Source organism: Helicoverpa zea, chromosome 2 (assembly GCF_022581195.2).
Source record: "Helicoverpa zea isolate HzStark_Cry1AcR chromosome 2, ilHelZeax1.1, whole genome shotgun sequence".
In the NCBI taxonomy this organism is placed as follows: Eukaryota; Metazoa; Arthropoda; class Insecta; order Lepidoptera; family Noctuidae; genus Helicoverpa; species Helicoverpa zea.
This window is the reverse complement of record NC_061453.1, coordinates 10,702,677-10,718,993: the sequence shown is the minus strand read 5'-3', so window position 1 is coordinate 10,718,993 and position 16,317 is coordinate 10,702,677. Positions and strand designations below refer to the sequence as shown.

Here is a 16,317-nt window from a genome sequence, read left to right as displayed (position 1 = left end):
CCATTTTTCCGGAAATGAACTCATATTTTTTCATTCAAAGTAAGCCCTCCCATTACCAATGCAGGTAAATCCAAGTATATTTAGGTTAATCATAAGGAAACAAAAACCAATGAACTGACGAATTATATTTATTTTTACATTATCTCCTGATATCACATGTCAATGATATAGTAATGACAATTGCAAGCGTAGTTACAGAGTTAATTCCGAATAAAACAGATGAATATGAAACAAATGATATTAGACCTACAATATTTGTAACGCCTTCCAGATACATTGATTTAATAAATGAGAAGCCAAGTTGATGAATCGGTATTAATATTTGATTGGGATGCAGTAGAAAAGTGTACAATATGTAATATCCTCCTTTGCAAAGTTACCAGTTAGCATGGATATGCCATATGGGTATCCATTGATATAAGAAAATATGTGCTAATCATTACAGGAATGTAATTTAACAATGATATTGATGTATAAATAATTACTCTATATACTTTGAACAAGGCTTTGGATGAAGACCATGACTGATGAAGATGATACATGCATTGATCAAATTTTACGAATGATCATAATAACACTATTGATGTGTTTATATCATAATGCAAATATATGTTTGAACACTTCATCCGTTTCCAAGAAGAATTTATTTACACAATCTGAAGTTGCGTCAGCCGGTACGTGTTCTGTTAAATAATACTATGCTATTTATTTACAACCTTACTTTACCACTTAAATAACCAATACCTTACAACTAGTATCTGTGTTAACACTTTGAAACTAATCACTGTACAATATAACCGTAAAGGGCTGGCATGACACATGAATAAGTAATATGAGAACTATGAAATATTTTAATTATGAGATTGTTGTTATTACATTTGATGATAAGAATGGAAGCGATATTTAATGAACCAACCCTAAAATATTTTTCGAATTTCCACAGGCCTTCGACATTGTTAACGACCCACATAAACATAGACAGACGTACATACAAAATCACAAACAACTTAAAATTACAGGTTAAACCAAAATGACCACGAATCACGGGAAAAGTTCTTTATAAGTAAACTTTGACGTTATTTTGTTCGCCATTTCTGTGAAGAGGTCCGCAAGGGACTTCTCTAGGACCGGGCTGATTTCTTGAAGGAAGACTTGTGAGTTCTCGTTGATGACCCTGTTGGTGGCGGGCCCGAGGACTGGGTCGCCGTCGAACAAGTTAGTCAGGTAGATGGAGGACTGGCCAACGCGGAGCTTCACTTTGAAGGGATCGAACTGAAGGTATTCGTCTTCTCCGATCTTTTCTTTGTGTCCCCTCATTGTGACGTTGCAAGCGTAGTCCCCTGAAATGAGAGTTTTTGATTAATTTTTACACCAATCACTGTCTTTATGCACTTCTCTCGCAATTGATTCACCTCTAGCGAAATATTTGAAGTCTCAGAGCCATAATTTAACTAGGGTTTAACTAAGCACTAAATAAAAATCATAGTATCTAATAACATCTTCACTGATTATATTACACAAGTAAGTTAAAATATTTCTTCCAGCTATCTCCACGCCAACTAATAATTACGTCGTATATTATACCCGTGTGAGTAATTTGAGTGGTATCTAGTCCGCACATAATGTAGGAAGTGGCAGTTAGATAAGTGTGAAGTCTTGTTTCGCCTACGCAATAGTTCCTGATGTGCTATCTCCTCTTCCTTAAGGTAACATGATAGCTATAAGATAGTATCGTGAAATATTCGGGAATATGTCAACTAAAGCAATATTGTAGTTCTGTGTGCTGCAATAGAGGGAGCAAATCGGAAGTACATAATTATGTCCACCAACGACAAGAAATTGCACAGAAGATAAGATTACCAATCATCTATCTGGGGATTCTTCAAAGGTTCATATTAGTTGTGTCAAAGAGAGCTTAATTTTGGACCAAAAATAATTATTACAAAAATATTTTTCATTTAAGGGGTCCCATAAACCGCGAAATTGACAAAAGAAGACAATAATGAAATAGATATTGAATCTAGCTACCTCTAAATTGTCAATCAGGTCCACAACATCGAATTCTTGATAAGCAATGATAAAGATTACATAAAGCGGCATGGTAACCCAGTAAGCATGCACGTGCAGCGTGTAACGTTTACACCTATGCTAAGCATTGCATGGCGCATTATATAGTAAGCGGAGGTGTACGGTGCAAGCGAAGAACGAATTGTACTATAAATTGTGCGTAGGATTCTGTTGTAAAGCGTCATTTTTTTAAGGTAAACTTCGGTTTCGTAAAAGCTACGAATCTTTTTGAAATGTACCAAAGTCTTACAGCCGGTCCCAATATTACCTACTTGTATGGAGCCAATGTCAAAATTCTATCTCTAGTTAGCAAAGTAAAAGATAGGTAGATTATTGGGAACGGCCATTTGATTGAATGCAGAGGGAGATAAAGACTGAAGAAATTTGGATGGATGGTATTGACTTGAATATGACGTACGTAGGTACAAGGAGTCACAGAGTGGAATGGAAAACAATACGCCGACAAACTTTATATGAGGAAAAGTAGATTTTAACTCAAGAGGGCAGCAGAGTTGGCAAATATAATAGTACATAATATATCCATTATTGAAATAACTGTGTAAATAATTTTAATTTTATTACTAGCGGGAAAAACTAAGGCCAAGGAAAAACTGCCCGTTAACAAGGATATTACTTAAATAAATATTTTTGTATTGTCTGAGCCAACTCATTTACATTACGTAGTCATTATTATTTAATGAAGAACTATGGTTACAACAATATTTACTAGACTAACATAACATTTTCTTGTAAATGTACTTGACATTAAAGATCAAGGTACTAATCTTTTGATTAATTACAACATGAAAGGAACTTAAGCCTTGTATTAAGTAACACATAGAAAATTTACACTGGACTTTAAACTCATTTTAAAGAAACCGTCGGTCAACAAAAAATCGCCAACGTACTTGGCAAAGACGTGAGTGTTACTATGCAGCAATCTCGCCATGTCAAGATGGCCATCCATTACCTGACTAACCGTCACTATCAGCTTAACTTTAGCAATGTATTGATCCATGTGGACATTACTTAAATAGAAATTATATCCATCTCAATCCTATAAAAAACTTGGCTCAAGCAATTTCGTTCTTCAAAATTTATACTGTCGTCAATTGTTTTTTGTTTTTCTTTATCAGTCTACAATCTACTGTCCTGTAGTAAATTTCTCCGGTCTCCCATCCCTTGCACCTGGTGACCGCAATGCGTGCAAACGGTGCCGCAGACAGGTGCAACCCAGCGAACGTCATACGTCATCCGATGCAACACAGTTCAACAAACTCTGCCATTACACTATTTACTAATGCACTTATGAAATCTCAATTCCTTGTACTAGAATGCTTGTGATGAAAGATCAATTGTAATATAAGAACTGGTTTTGAGTTCTTAAATTAGTATTTAATCATAGGTATAGTATATCTTTTGAACATATTTTTTTATATTGGATTTTATCACCGTATCCTAAGACTCATATTGCTTATTCATAGATCGACCTACAGACATAATTTTTGAGATTAAGGTACATTTATACTAGCTAGGACAGTCCCATTGCGACCTTCTCTCAAACCATTCGACTGCCTCTTAACCCTAAAGCCTGATAACATTCAAAGCCCATAGCAATTGAAAAATAGGCAGATTATAAAACCGAATAAATCAATTAATGCAGTACCAGATACATTCTTGAATTCCTGAATAATATAGAGTTACACGTGCGTGACCGCTAGCGTCCATTTGGCAGAGCAATTAAGACGCAAACGAGGCATGACCACGTTCAGTAAAGCTTGGCTATATGACGGCACCGCTTTCCTAGGAAACCAAAGCTTTAGCCAAACATGTGACGATCGGAGGCAACTTGGAATACCTTCACTCCTTATTCAACTTGTTTAGAATGACTGATGCCAATAAATTCTATAAAATACCTACTCAGAGAGCAGAGAAACCAGAGATACCTATGGAGTACGGCCGAAGATTTCATAGGTCGAATTTGGTATGTCACCCTTGCTCATTGGCCTCATTATGTATTAGCGAAAACTGCATGAAAATCCGCTGTGTTCTTTGAGTTTCTTGTTGAACAAACGGACAAACACGAAATACTTTGTCTACATAATCGTGTTGTGATTTGGTCATAGATACTTTATTTTGAAGAATGATCTTGACATAGAAATGTTATTACATAATGTGATTCGCAATCGATTCATGCGATCAGCCTGTTAAATAACTTTCTTTCATGATCGAGTTTATTTCTGGTTACGCCAATGCAACAATGTAGAAAACTTGTTTTTTTGATGACAAAAAGTGTACCTAACTATACACTAATTTTTTTATTTAGGTGTAAAAAGTGGCCACTACTTTTGTTAAGATCTAAAATTGCAGAGGTTCACAGAGAGATGTGTGTGACATCGATTTTGTTGTTTCCTTATGTTGAATTAAAGCTCACTCACAAAAACCACGTTTTTGGTAAACTGTAACTAGGAATAGTATCGGATATATCATGAAAAGCTAAAGTAAACCTTTCAAATTCAGCTTCGACACATCTAGTAAAAACAATAAACTGCCTACGTTGATATACCATAACCCTCAAAATATCCTACGCTTGAAGTTAATATGTAAATAGGTAGGTACTAAAAATGTTCTACTAACTGAAGGTGCCCGTGATGTTTCCTCTGCCCTGCAGACGCAGCAGCAGCACCTGGATGTCCATCTTGTACTTGCCGGCGAAGTCCAGCTTCGGCAGCAGCAGCTTGAAGTCAAACCTGTTCTTGTCCAGATCTGATCTGGAATTATGCAAATAAATTGTTAGATACTAGGTACTACTAAAGACATTGGAGATGTATCAATAAGGATTGTCTAGTTATATAGCTAATATAGGTTAATGTATCAGATATATAGAGACTATCTTTCACTAACGACTTCGTGCACCCGAAGTAGAAGTAGCCTAACACGCTGGCTTAAAAAATAATGCTTCAATTTGGATCAGTAGTCCCTGAGATTATAACGTTCAAGCAAACAGGCGAACTCGTCATATTTCTGTTTGTAATTTACTAGTCCGTGTTTGTAATATGTAGTATAGATAAAAAAATATATGTAAACGGGCCTCGTTTAATTAGAATAGGCTTAACCACATACAAGTTTAGCGGTATAAAAAAAAACTTGTGGCATAGGATCCTGACCTTACATTGTCTTAACTTCAAGGTTAGGAGACAAGTGTGTGACGTATATGTTAGAATATATAAATATGGGTATATATCCACCAGTTTCCAAAATCTCGGTCATTGGCAACGTGATATTTACGCGAAACCACAAAATAAATACCTACCTAGTAAATTCATAAGTTATTCAAAACTCGTAGAAGGTTACTCTATCTGGGACAAAGGTTGCTCAGATCTAAAATTTTATAATCCTTTTTAGCCCTTGGAACTAACCATAGACACACACCGCAAAGATTTGGAAAATCTTATATGGAGATGACTTTTTCAATCTGTACATATTATAAAGCTTGTTTGTTTGCTTAAAATCTCAGGAACTACAGGCTCAATTTGAAAAGTTCTATAATTATAAGACAGCCCTGTGTATCGAGGAAGGCTATCAGTTACTTTTTATCGGGACTCGCGGAGTAGTTTCAATGAGGCATGAGTGAAACCAAATATTCGTGAAAAAGCTAAGCCTTTCAAGAACTGGATTTTATTGTAATGTTTTACAAACATAGGTATGTCTGTCACAGACTACGAGGATTCTGACCCTAATTTCGTAAGAGGACTTAATCGCTAAGCTTTCTCCTCCTGCACCGACCTTCGATAATGAACGAAGAATAATTCACTTTAATAGGTTTACGATCGGAAATGTGAACAGATCCTTTGCCGACCGAAGTCAGGAAGCGTTTATATAAGGTGCTGAAACCTACAATAATTTCCTGTAATATATGTGTAATACATACACATTTCATAAGGGAAAATACTTGCTGCTTGTTTACGAAGGATAATCATTTACACGCGGAAGCTAACTGTACTCATTATTTCTGTGTACACATTGTCTTTTTTATCAATACTTCTATATCTATCCTAATATAAAAAAGGGGTTTTTTGTTGTACCCTGAAAGCTCAGAAACTACTAAACAGCTACACTATCCCCGAATAACATAGGCTATATGTTATCCGGGTACGGTGTAGCGGTTCCAACAGGACGCGTGTGGAACCGCGCGGAATTCGCTAGTAAGCTGTAAAGTTATAAGAATCTCCGCGCTGACCCTTAATAAAAATTTTAATAAGGCAAGGCAAAAATTCAAAAATATTACACTAACCTACCTAAAATGTTGTAATGCTTCTGTATTAAATTGCCCAACAATTATGGATTTCAAATATGCAAAATCATAAATCATGATATTTTGGTTTCGTAAGACTTCGCCGTCATTGAAGGAAGACCGCAATGGGGCAGACCAGATATATTACACCTACATGGCGTTAAAACGAGGTAATGCTGCCAGCCTCTTGGGTACGCTCCCAGGCATAGGGATGAATTTTTTGATGATTTTTCGTTTTAGTTTCGTTTTTACTAGGACAGTTTTTTAACTATTTATTGTAAATATGTAAATATCTCATTGTGAACATGAATAAACTCTGCTTTATATTCTAAAAAAAATATAACTCTCTTCAAAAATAAAGTGTCTACTCACTTAAGTTCTTCAATGATGAAGTTGCTGGGCCCACGGACTTTGACATCGTTCACAACTGCAGTCAGCTTGGCACCCTGAGGGCCGCGAGCTAGAGCAATCTGCCCCAAGCTTAGAGGTTCGATTCCTGGTACATTCAGTTCTGGGATACCCTGGAAATTAACGTCAATTTTGTCAACTTCACTTCTTAATAGGCACGGTAATAGGTACCTACATTTTATGACATACGAGTGTCTTCCAAAAACCTTTGAAGTAGGCCCTATTCGTATCTGCGAGACTGCTCAGCTATGTTTTATTTAACTCGGTTTAGAAAAAAAACAATTTCAAAACATAAAGAAAACGCAGAATTAGCCTTTGGTCACCCAAAGCTGTACGTCGATTCTATAAAATTCAGACAACACTCGCATTTCACTTCGCTATTCACTCTCACTTCACATTCGGTTCAAAACGTTCTAAAAGTCATCTCATACTTTATCCGTCAAAATCTCGAGTTTAATTTAGTTCAACTCGCAAACACGCTCGCAAGAGTAGCGCTAGTGTAGTAACTCACGGCGGATTCAGATGCGAAGTTTAGAGTGAAGTCTTATAGAATCACACTGCTTTATCCAATATGCTATAAGGTGGCTGGTTGGATGAATCACAATTTGATTTATCTTACTGAAGACAATTCTAACTATAGCAAGAAGACCATGACAGACCACCTAATCTACATGAACAGTTCGAGCATACAAAGTACACATTACCCTGGCTTAATGCATATAAGGCTATTTTTATTCAGTGCGTACACAAACAGTTCTGCTATGAATAGTAAATAACATGTAATTAATCACCACATTCTATTAATTACACGTCCACAACAATTTGATTGATGAATTTTACAGCGTGAGTTACGAAATTCGGAGACCTTGTAAAAATGCAATCGAAGTTGATACTGACGGAGCTATGAGCTTCGATTCTTATTCTAACAAATAGTAAACACTAGGTTATGTGGTAACACGATAAATTATTCACTCAATATGTGACGCGAAAATAAACAAAGGAGAGGACAATAATAAGTTTCTTTTTGCAAAAAAATACGCTTGAAGCTACTGAGTGACGTGGAACAAAGACAAATAGTATGGTCTAGCTTTAAATGCTTAGAAAATCAAAGTAACTTGTCACAGCTTTGAAATATTTTTTTCTACATATTGAACCCTCGATTCAGCAATCAAATTGATGATTCACAAAATTCACTGGCGTGACAAACAAGGTGCTTAGTTTACATTTTGTGCCCACCATCCACTTGACACACTTATTTGTTTGTTTAGAAACTACTGACAATGACATACTTTCAGATTCAATACTAAGCTAATATTTTTTCCATTAAATTCCTCGAATGTGGTTAACAAGGTAACTTCAAGTACGATCCTTAATTTTGAAAGCTTCAATTTTTTTACTTACAAAATTATGGTCTCTAAGAAGCGCTGTGAATGAAAAAACAATATAATATAAATGGGAAAGGAAATCGAAATCCTAAATAAGAAGAAAAGCCTAGAGGTTCTCATGGGAAGATGTACATATTTTACACATTGGCTTATAGGCAAAGGTTTTGCACAGTGTGAAAAACAAGTGTGAAAAAAAAAGTGTGAAACGTCAACAAGACTTGCTCCCAAACACTGCAAACTAAGCATTCGACCGACAATTATGTTTGTTGAATCCAATCAAAGTTTATCGTCCGCCTTATACTGGCCAAATACGTGATCGTTGTAATCTGCGCACTTTCATTCAACTCCATGATCTCCATACAGAGACCAATTAATTAAGGTTAGTTAAGCTACTGAAATCAATCCCCCAAAGAGTAAATTATCAAATTCCCAGTACGTTTGTGCGATATGTTTCCCAAGAGACCGGTCTAGCCGTTCACCCTAATTCAATGCCCAAGGATATGTGCGTACTACTTGATTTTGCGAAACTCCGCAGCACTTGATGCTGTGTGTTGTCCCTTCGCTGTTGCAACATGTTTACTTTCATAAAATCAAGCGGTTTTGTGTACTGCACAGGATTTAGGAGTTAGTTATTTAAATCAGCTCATTTTGGTAAGTCTTCTTCATATATGTAAAAATGATGAACTTGCTTTTCGTTTGTCTCACTTAAATTCAAGAATGGCTAAACCGATTTGGCTTATGTTGGTTTTAAAATATCTATAGGATGTTTAAACTGGGCCTTACGAAGTTTTCCGGGTCAGTACGTGATATTTTATGGTACAAAATTATACCCTGAATAAAATGAAGCAGAGACACAAAATAAATAACACACATAAGTACAACATTCCAGTCAGCTGGAAATCGTTACTATAGCACATAATACGTGTCTGTTCGCCTTTATGAATCGAATGCAAAGCACACTAACCTATTTACTCCAACAAAGCGGAACATGGAATTCCTCCTTATAATGCCCGTTGAAGATAAAAGAAGAATGGTGGAGCATTTATTAAACACCTGACACTTTTATCTGTTTTAGTGAAAACCAAACGAGCCCTACGTGCTTCTAGCTCCCGATTTGATAGCAACAATGGCCGAAGTTTGTGACAAATAAGTCAATTTAAAGTTATCAGTTTCACAGCGAAGGTATATAAGCTTGTTAGTAAGAAGTCAGCATTTCATTTAAGCAATATGGGTTTGTGTCGAACAATAGTGTTGGTGACCTTTATAGGACTACTACAAGTAAGTCTCAAAGTTTGAATAAACTATTATAGTGCCATTTTAGCACTAGTGATTGTATACCAGAGAACTTCTCGTTGCAGCCATTTTACCGTGAAAATAAAATTAATAACATAAAAACTCAAATTTTAATTCAGATTGGGAATAGGATTTTGGTAACAATGACTTTGCTCATTCCATAAAAAAAATGAAAAGCTATGAATGAATATAACTCTTAAATATGCATACATACCTATAATATGAACAACATATCCTACTACTATTATTTGTAATATTTGTTTCTCATAATTTTGAATTAAAGTTTTTACTTGGACATTAAAACTCAATATTTTGGGGTTGTTATTGTAAGGTTGACGTTACTTAGGCAATCACATTATATTTTATAAACAATTTATTTCATTGTTACAGTGCGCTTTATATGAAGCTCAAAGATGCAACTGCAACATACCGACTACTGTGCAATTTAGAATACCGAATTTGGACAATTATCAAAATTATCCTTTTTATTTCCCGTTACCGTACCCATATGCTAATAATGGAAATAAACGAGCCTGTAACACTCCAGGGTGTAATACAAATACTAGAGTTCAACCAAGCGAAGTTAAGATTTTGGTTCCAACTGCCACAAAATCTGGATATACCCACATAACACTCGATACCAAAAATCCCAATAGATATGGTTCTCAATGCAATAAACCGGTCAATCCAACAAACACTAATATAGATGTTTATGTACAACTGGGTAAGACAAATAAGAACAATAAAAATGAACCTGAAGCTGAAAGTGAAGCATCTGCAACTAAGAGTAAAAATGGTAAAGAAATGAAGTCTATAGTCATAGCAAAATATTCACAGAACAAGCTCAAAGTTAACGTTCACGTTAGAGAACCTAATAATAATGAAAATAATGACGGAAATAAACCAGAAGTGACTGGTGTCGGTTATGCCGCAGATGATGACAATGATGCAAGAGCTGAAAGCGATGCTAAAGTTGAAGATACCAACTATCCAGCTAAAGAAGACGATGCCGCAAATGAGGCCAATGACCCTGCTGAAGATGACGCTGCTGCAAATGATGCCAACGAGCCAGCTAAAGAAGACGCTGCTGCAAATGATGCCAACGAGCCAGCTAAAGAAGACGCTGCTGCAAATGATGCCAACGAACCAGCTAAAGAAGACGCTGCTGCAAATGATGCCAACGAGCCAGCTAAAGAAGACGCTGCTGCAAATGATGCCAACGAGCCAGCTGAAGAAGACGCTGCTGCAAATGATGCCAACGAACCAGCTAAAGAAGACGCTGCTGCAAATGATGCCAACGAGCCGGCTGAAGAAGATGCTGATGCAAATGATGCCAACGAGCCAGCTAAAGAAGACGCTGCTGAAAATGATGCCAACGAGCCAGCTAAAGAAGACGCTGCTGCAAATGATGCCAACGAGCCAGCTGAAGAAGACGCTGCTGCAAATGATGCCAACGAGCCAGCTAAAGAAGACACTGCTGCAAATGATGCCAACGAGCCAGCTAAAGAAGACGCTGCTGCAAATGATGCCAACGAGCCAGCTAAAGAAGACGCTGCTGCAAATGATGCCAACGAGCCAGCTAAAGAAGACGCTGCTGCAAATGATGCCAACGAGCCAGCTAAAGATGACGCTGCTGCAAATGATGCCAACGAGCCAGCTAAAGATGACGCTGCTGCAAATGATGCCAACGAGCCAGCTGAAGATGACGCTGCTGCAAATGATACCAACGAGCCAGCTGAAGATGACGCTGCTGCAAATGATGCCAACGAGCCAGCTAAAAAAGACGATGCCGGAAATGATGCCAACGAGCCAGCTAAAGAAGACGATGCCGGAAATGGTAACCGCGGCCGAGCTAACCGGCCAAATGATGATTGATAACCCTCCGGAAAAACCTGGAGATGAGTAAGATATACCACATTCCCTGCCTGTGATCATAACTTATTGTATGTGTAGAATATTAAGGATATGAAAAATATAATGTAACCTATTAAACATAAAGTTGTTAAACCATAAAATTGTTCACATTTGAAAGAACCTAACTAGGCTAGTATTATAAGCACAAAACATAACCTTTTCTGGACAATAAATTAAGATTTTTATAATTGGAACATTTTCCCTGAAGAATTGCGTGTTCCCGAAGTTTATTCATTTGGTCTATTGGGTATGAACCTATACCCTATTCACGGAACCATGAGCCAAAGGCCATGAGTAATCAAACCATAAAAAGGGTTCTTTATAAGTCACGATTGAAGTAGTGAATATATTTTCTAAAAATAACTTCGGAAGTAATACACTGACAACGTTAGAATGATATTTTAGAACTATGTCTGCAGAACTTATGTTATCCTTTCAGACTTATTTGAAGTCAAATACAATAAATGCCGTAAATTATTTTCTTTATTTTAATTAAATGTGTATTAAATCGTTTACATGTAAAAGAACCTAAAAGACTTGACTGTCAAACATAGAACCCTACTAAATTGTAGACCACAGATACTGCGAACATTTTATGTGACGTTTGTGACAACACATTACATCTATGAAGCTCGATGCATCTATGCAACACATTGTGACATAAAAATGTGACGTTTTGTCATCGGTCGGGGGGGTTATACCCGCTATCTTGAAAAAGTGTCATTCTTTGTTTACATTCTGGCTCACGGCTCGGTGAACAGGGTACGTTTATGTTTTATAAGATCGGATAGCATAATTTTGGCTTCAATATTAATGGGAGAAAACTTGGTAAGTACACCTATACAGACCTATAGTGTGAATTCAAAATATGGAAACGCACATTTTCAAATAAGGAGGAGCGTTACACGATTCGATTAATAGAAGGAAAAACGGCCAAGACCGGCTGTAGTTTACCGATTGCACCTATCCCGAAATAATCAACTCAGAAACAATCTTATTAGCGGGAAGTAGCCCAAAGTTTTTAAATACCTATTCAAGGATTGGGGTTGGAATGAAAAAAAAAACACAGTAACTTAATGTCGACGTGATTGATATACCTACATGTTGGTACCAAACAGCTTTCTAGTGTGTACGGTTACTGAGATAAAGCGCGGACGGACGGACGGACAGGGGCCCGATTCTCCTAAGTTAATAATGTCAAAATCGAATAGAAATCGAATCGCAATATGATCGCAATAGCAGTTTTAGCCATATCGGGCATTCTGCTACTAATATAAGACCAATCGTATTCTAACGACATTCGATTGGTATACGATTGGTCTGCAATTTTTGTGATTTTGGTCTACACGGTAGTTTGCTCTACCATCATATTGCAATCGTAAATCATTTGCAGACAAAATGATTCATTATTGAATGACAGAAAAGGATAAAAACGTTTTTTTTTCAAAGAAAAAATAGCGGAATGCCACATACGCTTCAATCGTAATCGAGTCGGGATTGGATCGCAGTCGAATGTGAATCGTACGTTGCTTAAGTAAAATTAGGAGAATCGGGCACCAGGCGAAACTTTAACGTTTCAAGTCAGTCAAAGCTATCATTTGTATATCATGAGCAGCCAGAATCCAAAAGTCTACGCTGTTATCAAGGGATATCATGTTACTTGGTAACTGGGTCGTGGAGATCAGAGTCACTACATGTAAAATATAGGTACAGTCGGCGAGTCTAGCATCCGATCATGACATTAATGTGTTTAGGAAAAGTCTAGGAAAATTATGGTGTAGTAGGAACCAATCAAATCGTATCTAATATTTAAGATTAACCCGTTGTATGCCGTTGTATCCGTGAGACACAATTGATATTCGATTATTTTATAATTAGCAAAATACAAGCAGTTAAGGGTATCTTTAGGTGCGAAGTACACTTACCTCAATCATCTTTGGCCTCAACAAATCCACGGAATTCATGATGCACTTGTCAACTTGGGGGTCGTTCCGCTGACATACTTTTATATATGACGCTGTAATAAAACAAACACGTTGATCAATATCTTGAAAAACATATATTGTGTATTTACGACAATATGTAGCATCTCTTGTTACTCTACTTTAGATGATTATGCAAGTAAAACAAGTTCCCAGTTTTCAGGGTTTATTCTCATAGGTCTCGGCTTTGCTGCTTTCCGCGATTTTACCCAAATCTGTAGGGATCTACATTCCAAGGAAGTCTAGCCTAGGTCACTCACCAATAATGTGGCTGGATAGAACAATTTTCTAAATACGCTTCTTTTTAAAATACAATGTGATGGTCAAATTTTCCTGCCTACTTTGTATGAAAAAGGTCATTGACTTCGTGATGTTATATTACACTTTTTATTTTTGTTAATTGATTAGTAGAAGTTAAAGTCTAGATATCCCGCTTTCGTGAATTGAGAACAGGTATAGGCTGAGTTATGTCACCGAGTTACATCGCTTGTCATAGACTGCGCCGCTCGGAAAAAGGCGCACGCGCGTTCGAGTACTGCACTAGGTTACTTTTAAACACCCACCTTCGAAAAACCTGGAACCTAATTACTATGTTGTGGAGTTTCTGATCTTATTTTATATTCGTTAATACAATATCATTATCGGACCTAACGATAAACTTAAGAACCTTTATAAGAAGCTTTATGTCATTACAACCAACGTCCCCAAGATACAGGCAGCGCCTAGTTTGGGGACCACAGAACCTATATAAATGTCTCCCATAGAGTATTAAAGCAAACATTTGTACAAATTTACCCTAAAATGAGATTTTTAATGTAACTGCGGATCAAAAACTTTCATTTATTTAGTATGCATCACAGCAATGAGTTATTATGTACTGTGACCAGAAGTTCACGCGGTTCCCGTTGGAATTGTAAAAAATCATATAATATTTATTTTTTCATCGTTCCTCCCTGTTTCTGTTGTATTGTGGATCCTGTATGGCGTTGTCTAGGTTACTGAGTTGAGGAGACCAGAGGTCATTAGGTAAGACTGGAAGCTACCAACATTATTAAGAAAAGACTAAGCAGATGATGAATGATGATGATGATGATGTCCTCCTAGCCGATTATCGGCTACGGCGGCTGTTCTCATGTAAGGAGATTAGCCAACTGCGCAGGACATATTATAGTGCACAAGCATTTGCGCAGACACAGGTGCACTCCCTATTCCTTCACTCTCATAGCCCGATGGGACGGGAATCCGACACGACCGGAAAGAGATCAGGCGCAGGACCGACATTTACGTGCTCTCCGATGCACGGGTGAATCAATCACCAACTTCCAGGCTTCGGGCTGCTTTGTGAAAGTCTTCTAAAACCCGCAAAGCGATTTCGGCCCGACTCGGGAATCGAACCCGAGACCTCGTGCTCAGCAGCCACACTTGCGACAACTAGACCAACGAGGCAGTTAGATGATGAATACGACATATACATAGATATTCATCAGATGATGAATATCTATGTATATGTCGCATTATGACGATGATGATGAATATCTAGGTATGTATATATTAAATGATATGAACTAATAAGGGGTCACAGTTCAGAATATTAAATCATTATGCAAACAAAAATGTTGGTAGATAGTAATGTGCTAACCACAGATCAAGCTTATCATCCCAAACATTACGAAAATGCGATTTCGAGAAAATGGTTTTCTTCTTTCATAGATGACAATACACACATTGACACTTTGACATTTCATAATGACCCTAGCCATAAGAAATATCCACATAATATTTACTTTCTTGAAGTCACCAATAAAAAATCATCTGTACTAACTTTATATAGATGTTTGTTTAAATTTTTGAATCTGCTTATCTCAGGCTGTATTAAACTGATTACTTTTTACTCGAATGCCTTGAGTAGTTCTTACAAGACCCGGGTAAAGCCCCTGGCAGAATTCTTCTATCCCTGAGCCATGTTAGCAATTTTGGGAAGAAAACAATTGAACATCACATATCAGTAGTTGTAGTTAGTAGTAAAAATTAATTAACCCAAAGTTGGAAAAACCTCGTTACCGACTCACGCAGAAACATAATTCAAAACAAGATAGAAATAAGTACTTTTATAGGAATACAAGTAAATCTGAGCAATAGTAACGTGTAGTTTTACTCAAGCAGCATCTATGTCAGTAAAACCGTCGTTTATCGCAACTGTGTTCTGCAATAATGTCCCAACTCGACCAACCACGATCTACGTTAAGTACACGCACTTTTTATACGTACGATAAAATTACTTTTGCGTCAACATTTATTGAAAATGACCACTCTGCAGTATTGCAGAATCAGTACGTTGAAAATGGTTTGTTTAAGATGGAATTTGTTTTGCAAGCATGCAGGTTGGATAACTTATAACGTGTCTGTGCCAATAATACTAGGAGTATCTGGGTTAATGAGGTATTAAATTCAATTCAAAATTGAACAGGTCTCGAAATTGCAGCGTACTGTTAAGTGTAGGTTGAATAATCACAATAAATTCAAAAGTATTCTTATTTCATTTCGTGAAATACCAAAATGAATTTGGAACTCATAATGACCGTTATTTAAAAGTAAACATAGACAAACGCTATCCAAAAAGGCCATCAACAAAAGTGAAAAAGGCGCCAATTTCAAAAATCGAACTTACGAATATCAGCGGCGACAAAATGCAGCACAAACAGGAGCACCGTAGTAGGCAACATTTCGATAGAGCTTGCACAATGTACGTAGAAATGTTTCGCAAATCGCACTGGTGTGGAAACGGTTGAAGAGCCGTGGTATCGGCCAGCCGGGTCGCGGTGTCGGCCGGCACTGGCGAGCCTCGCTACTCCACCACCACTCGGCTACTAAGGACGTGTGAATGCATCAGCCCTATTCTGTACTATAAGCTTGTCCTTTGACCATCTGAAGTTAACAATTCTTCCTTTCCTTGTAAAAATGTTTGAGGGTTGTT

At 37.1% G+C, this 16,317-nt stretch overlaps 2 protein-coding genes across 2 annotated transcripts; one reads left to right on the top strand and one right to left on the bottom strand.

Annotated features, from left to right (window-relative positions):
* Positions 1–110: 110 nt before the first annotated feature.
* LOC124644810 (protein takeout-like) lies at positions 111–16,182 on the bottom strand. Its single transcript, XM_047184403.1, has 5 exons — positions 16,012–16,182; positions 13,287–13,378; positions 6,734–6,882; positions 4,705–4,838; positions 111–1,340 (listed from the first exon to the last, which is right to left on the bottom strand). The coding sequence occupies exons 1-5, from the start codon at positions 16,064–16,066 to the stop codon at positions 1,042–1,044; spliced, it is 729 nt and encodes a 242-aa protein (XP_047040359.1). The 5' UTR covers positions 16,067–16,182; the 3' UTR covers positions 111–1,041.
* Positions 9,259–11,840, top strand: LOC124644766 (polysialoglycoprotein-like). Its single transcript, XM_047184300.1, has 2 exons — positions 9,259–9,432; positions 9,838–11,840. Exons 1-2 carry the CDS (start codon positions 9,382–9,384, stop codon positions 11,320–11,322), a joined length of 1,536 nt encoding a protein of 511 aa, XP_047040256.1. The 5' UTR covers positions 9,259–9,381; the 3' UTR covers positions 11,323–11,840.
* Positions 16,183–16,317: the final 135 nt, after the last annotated feature.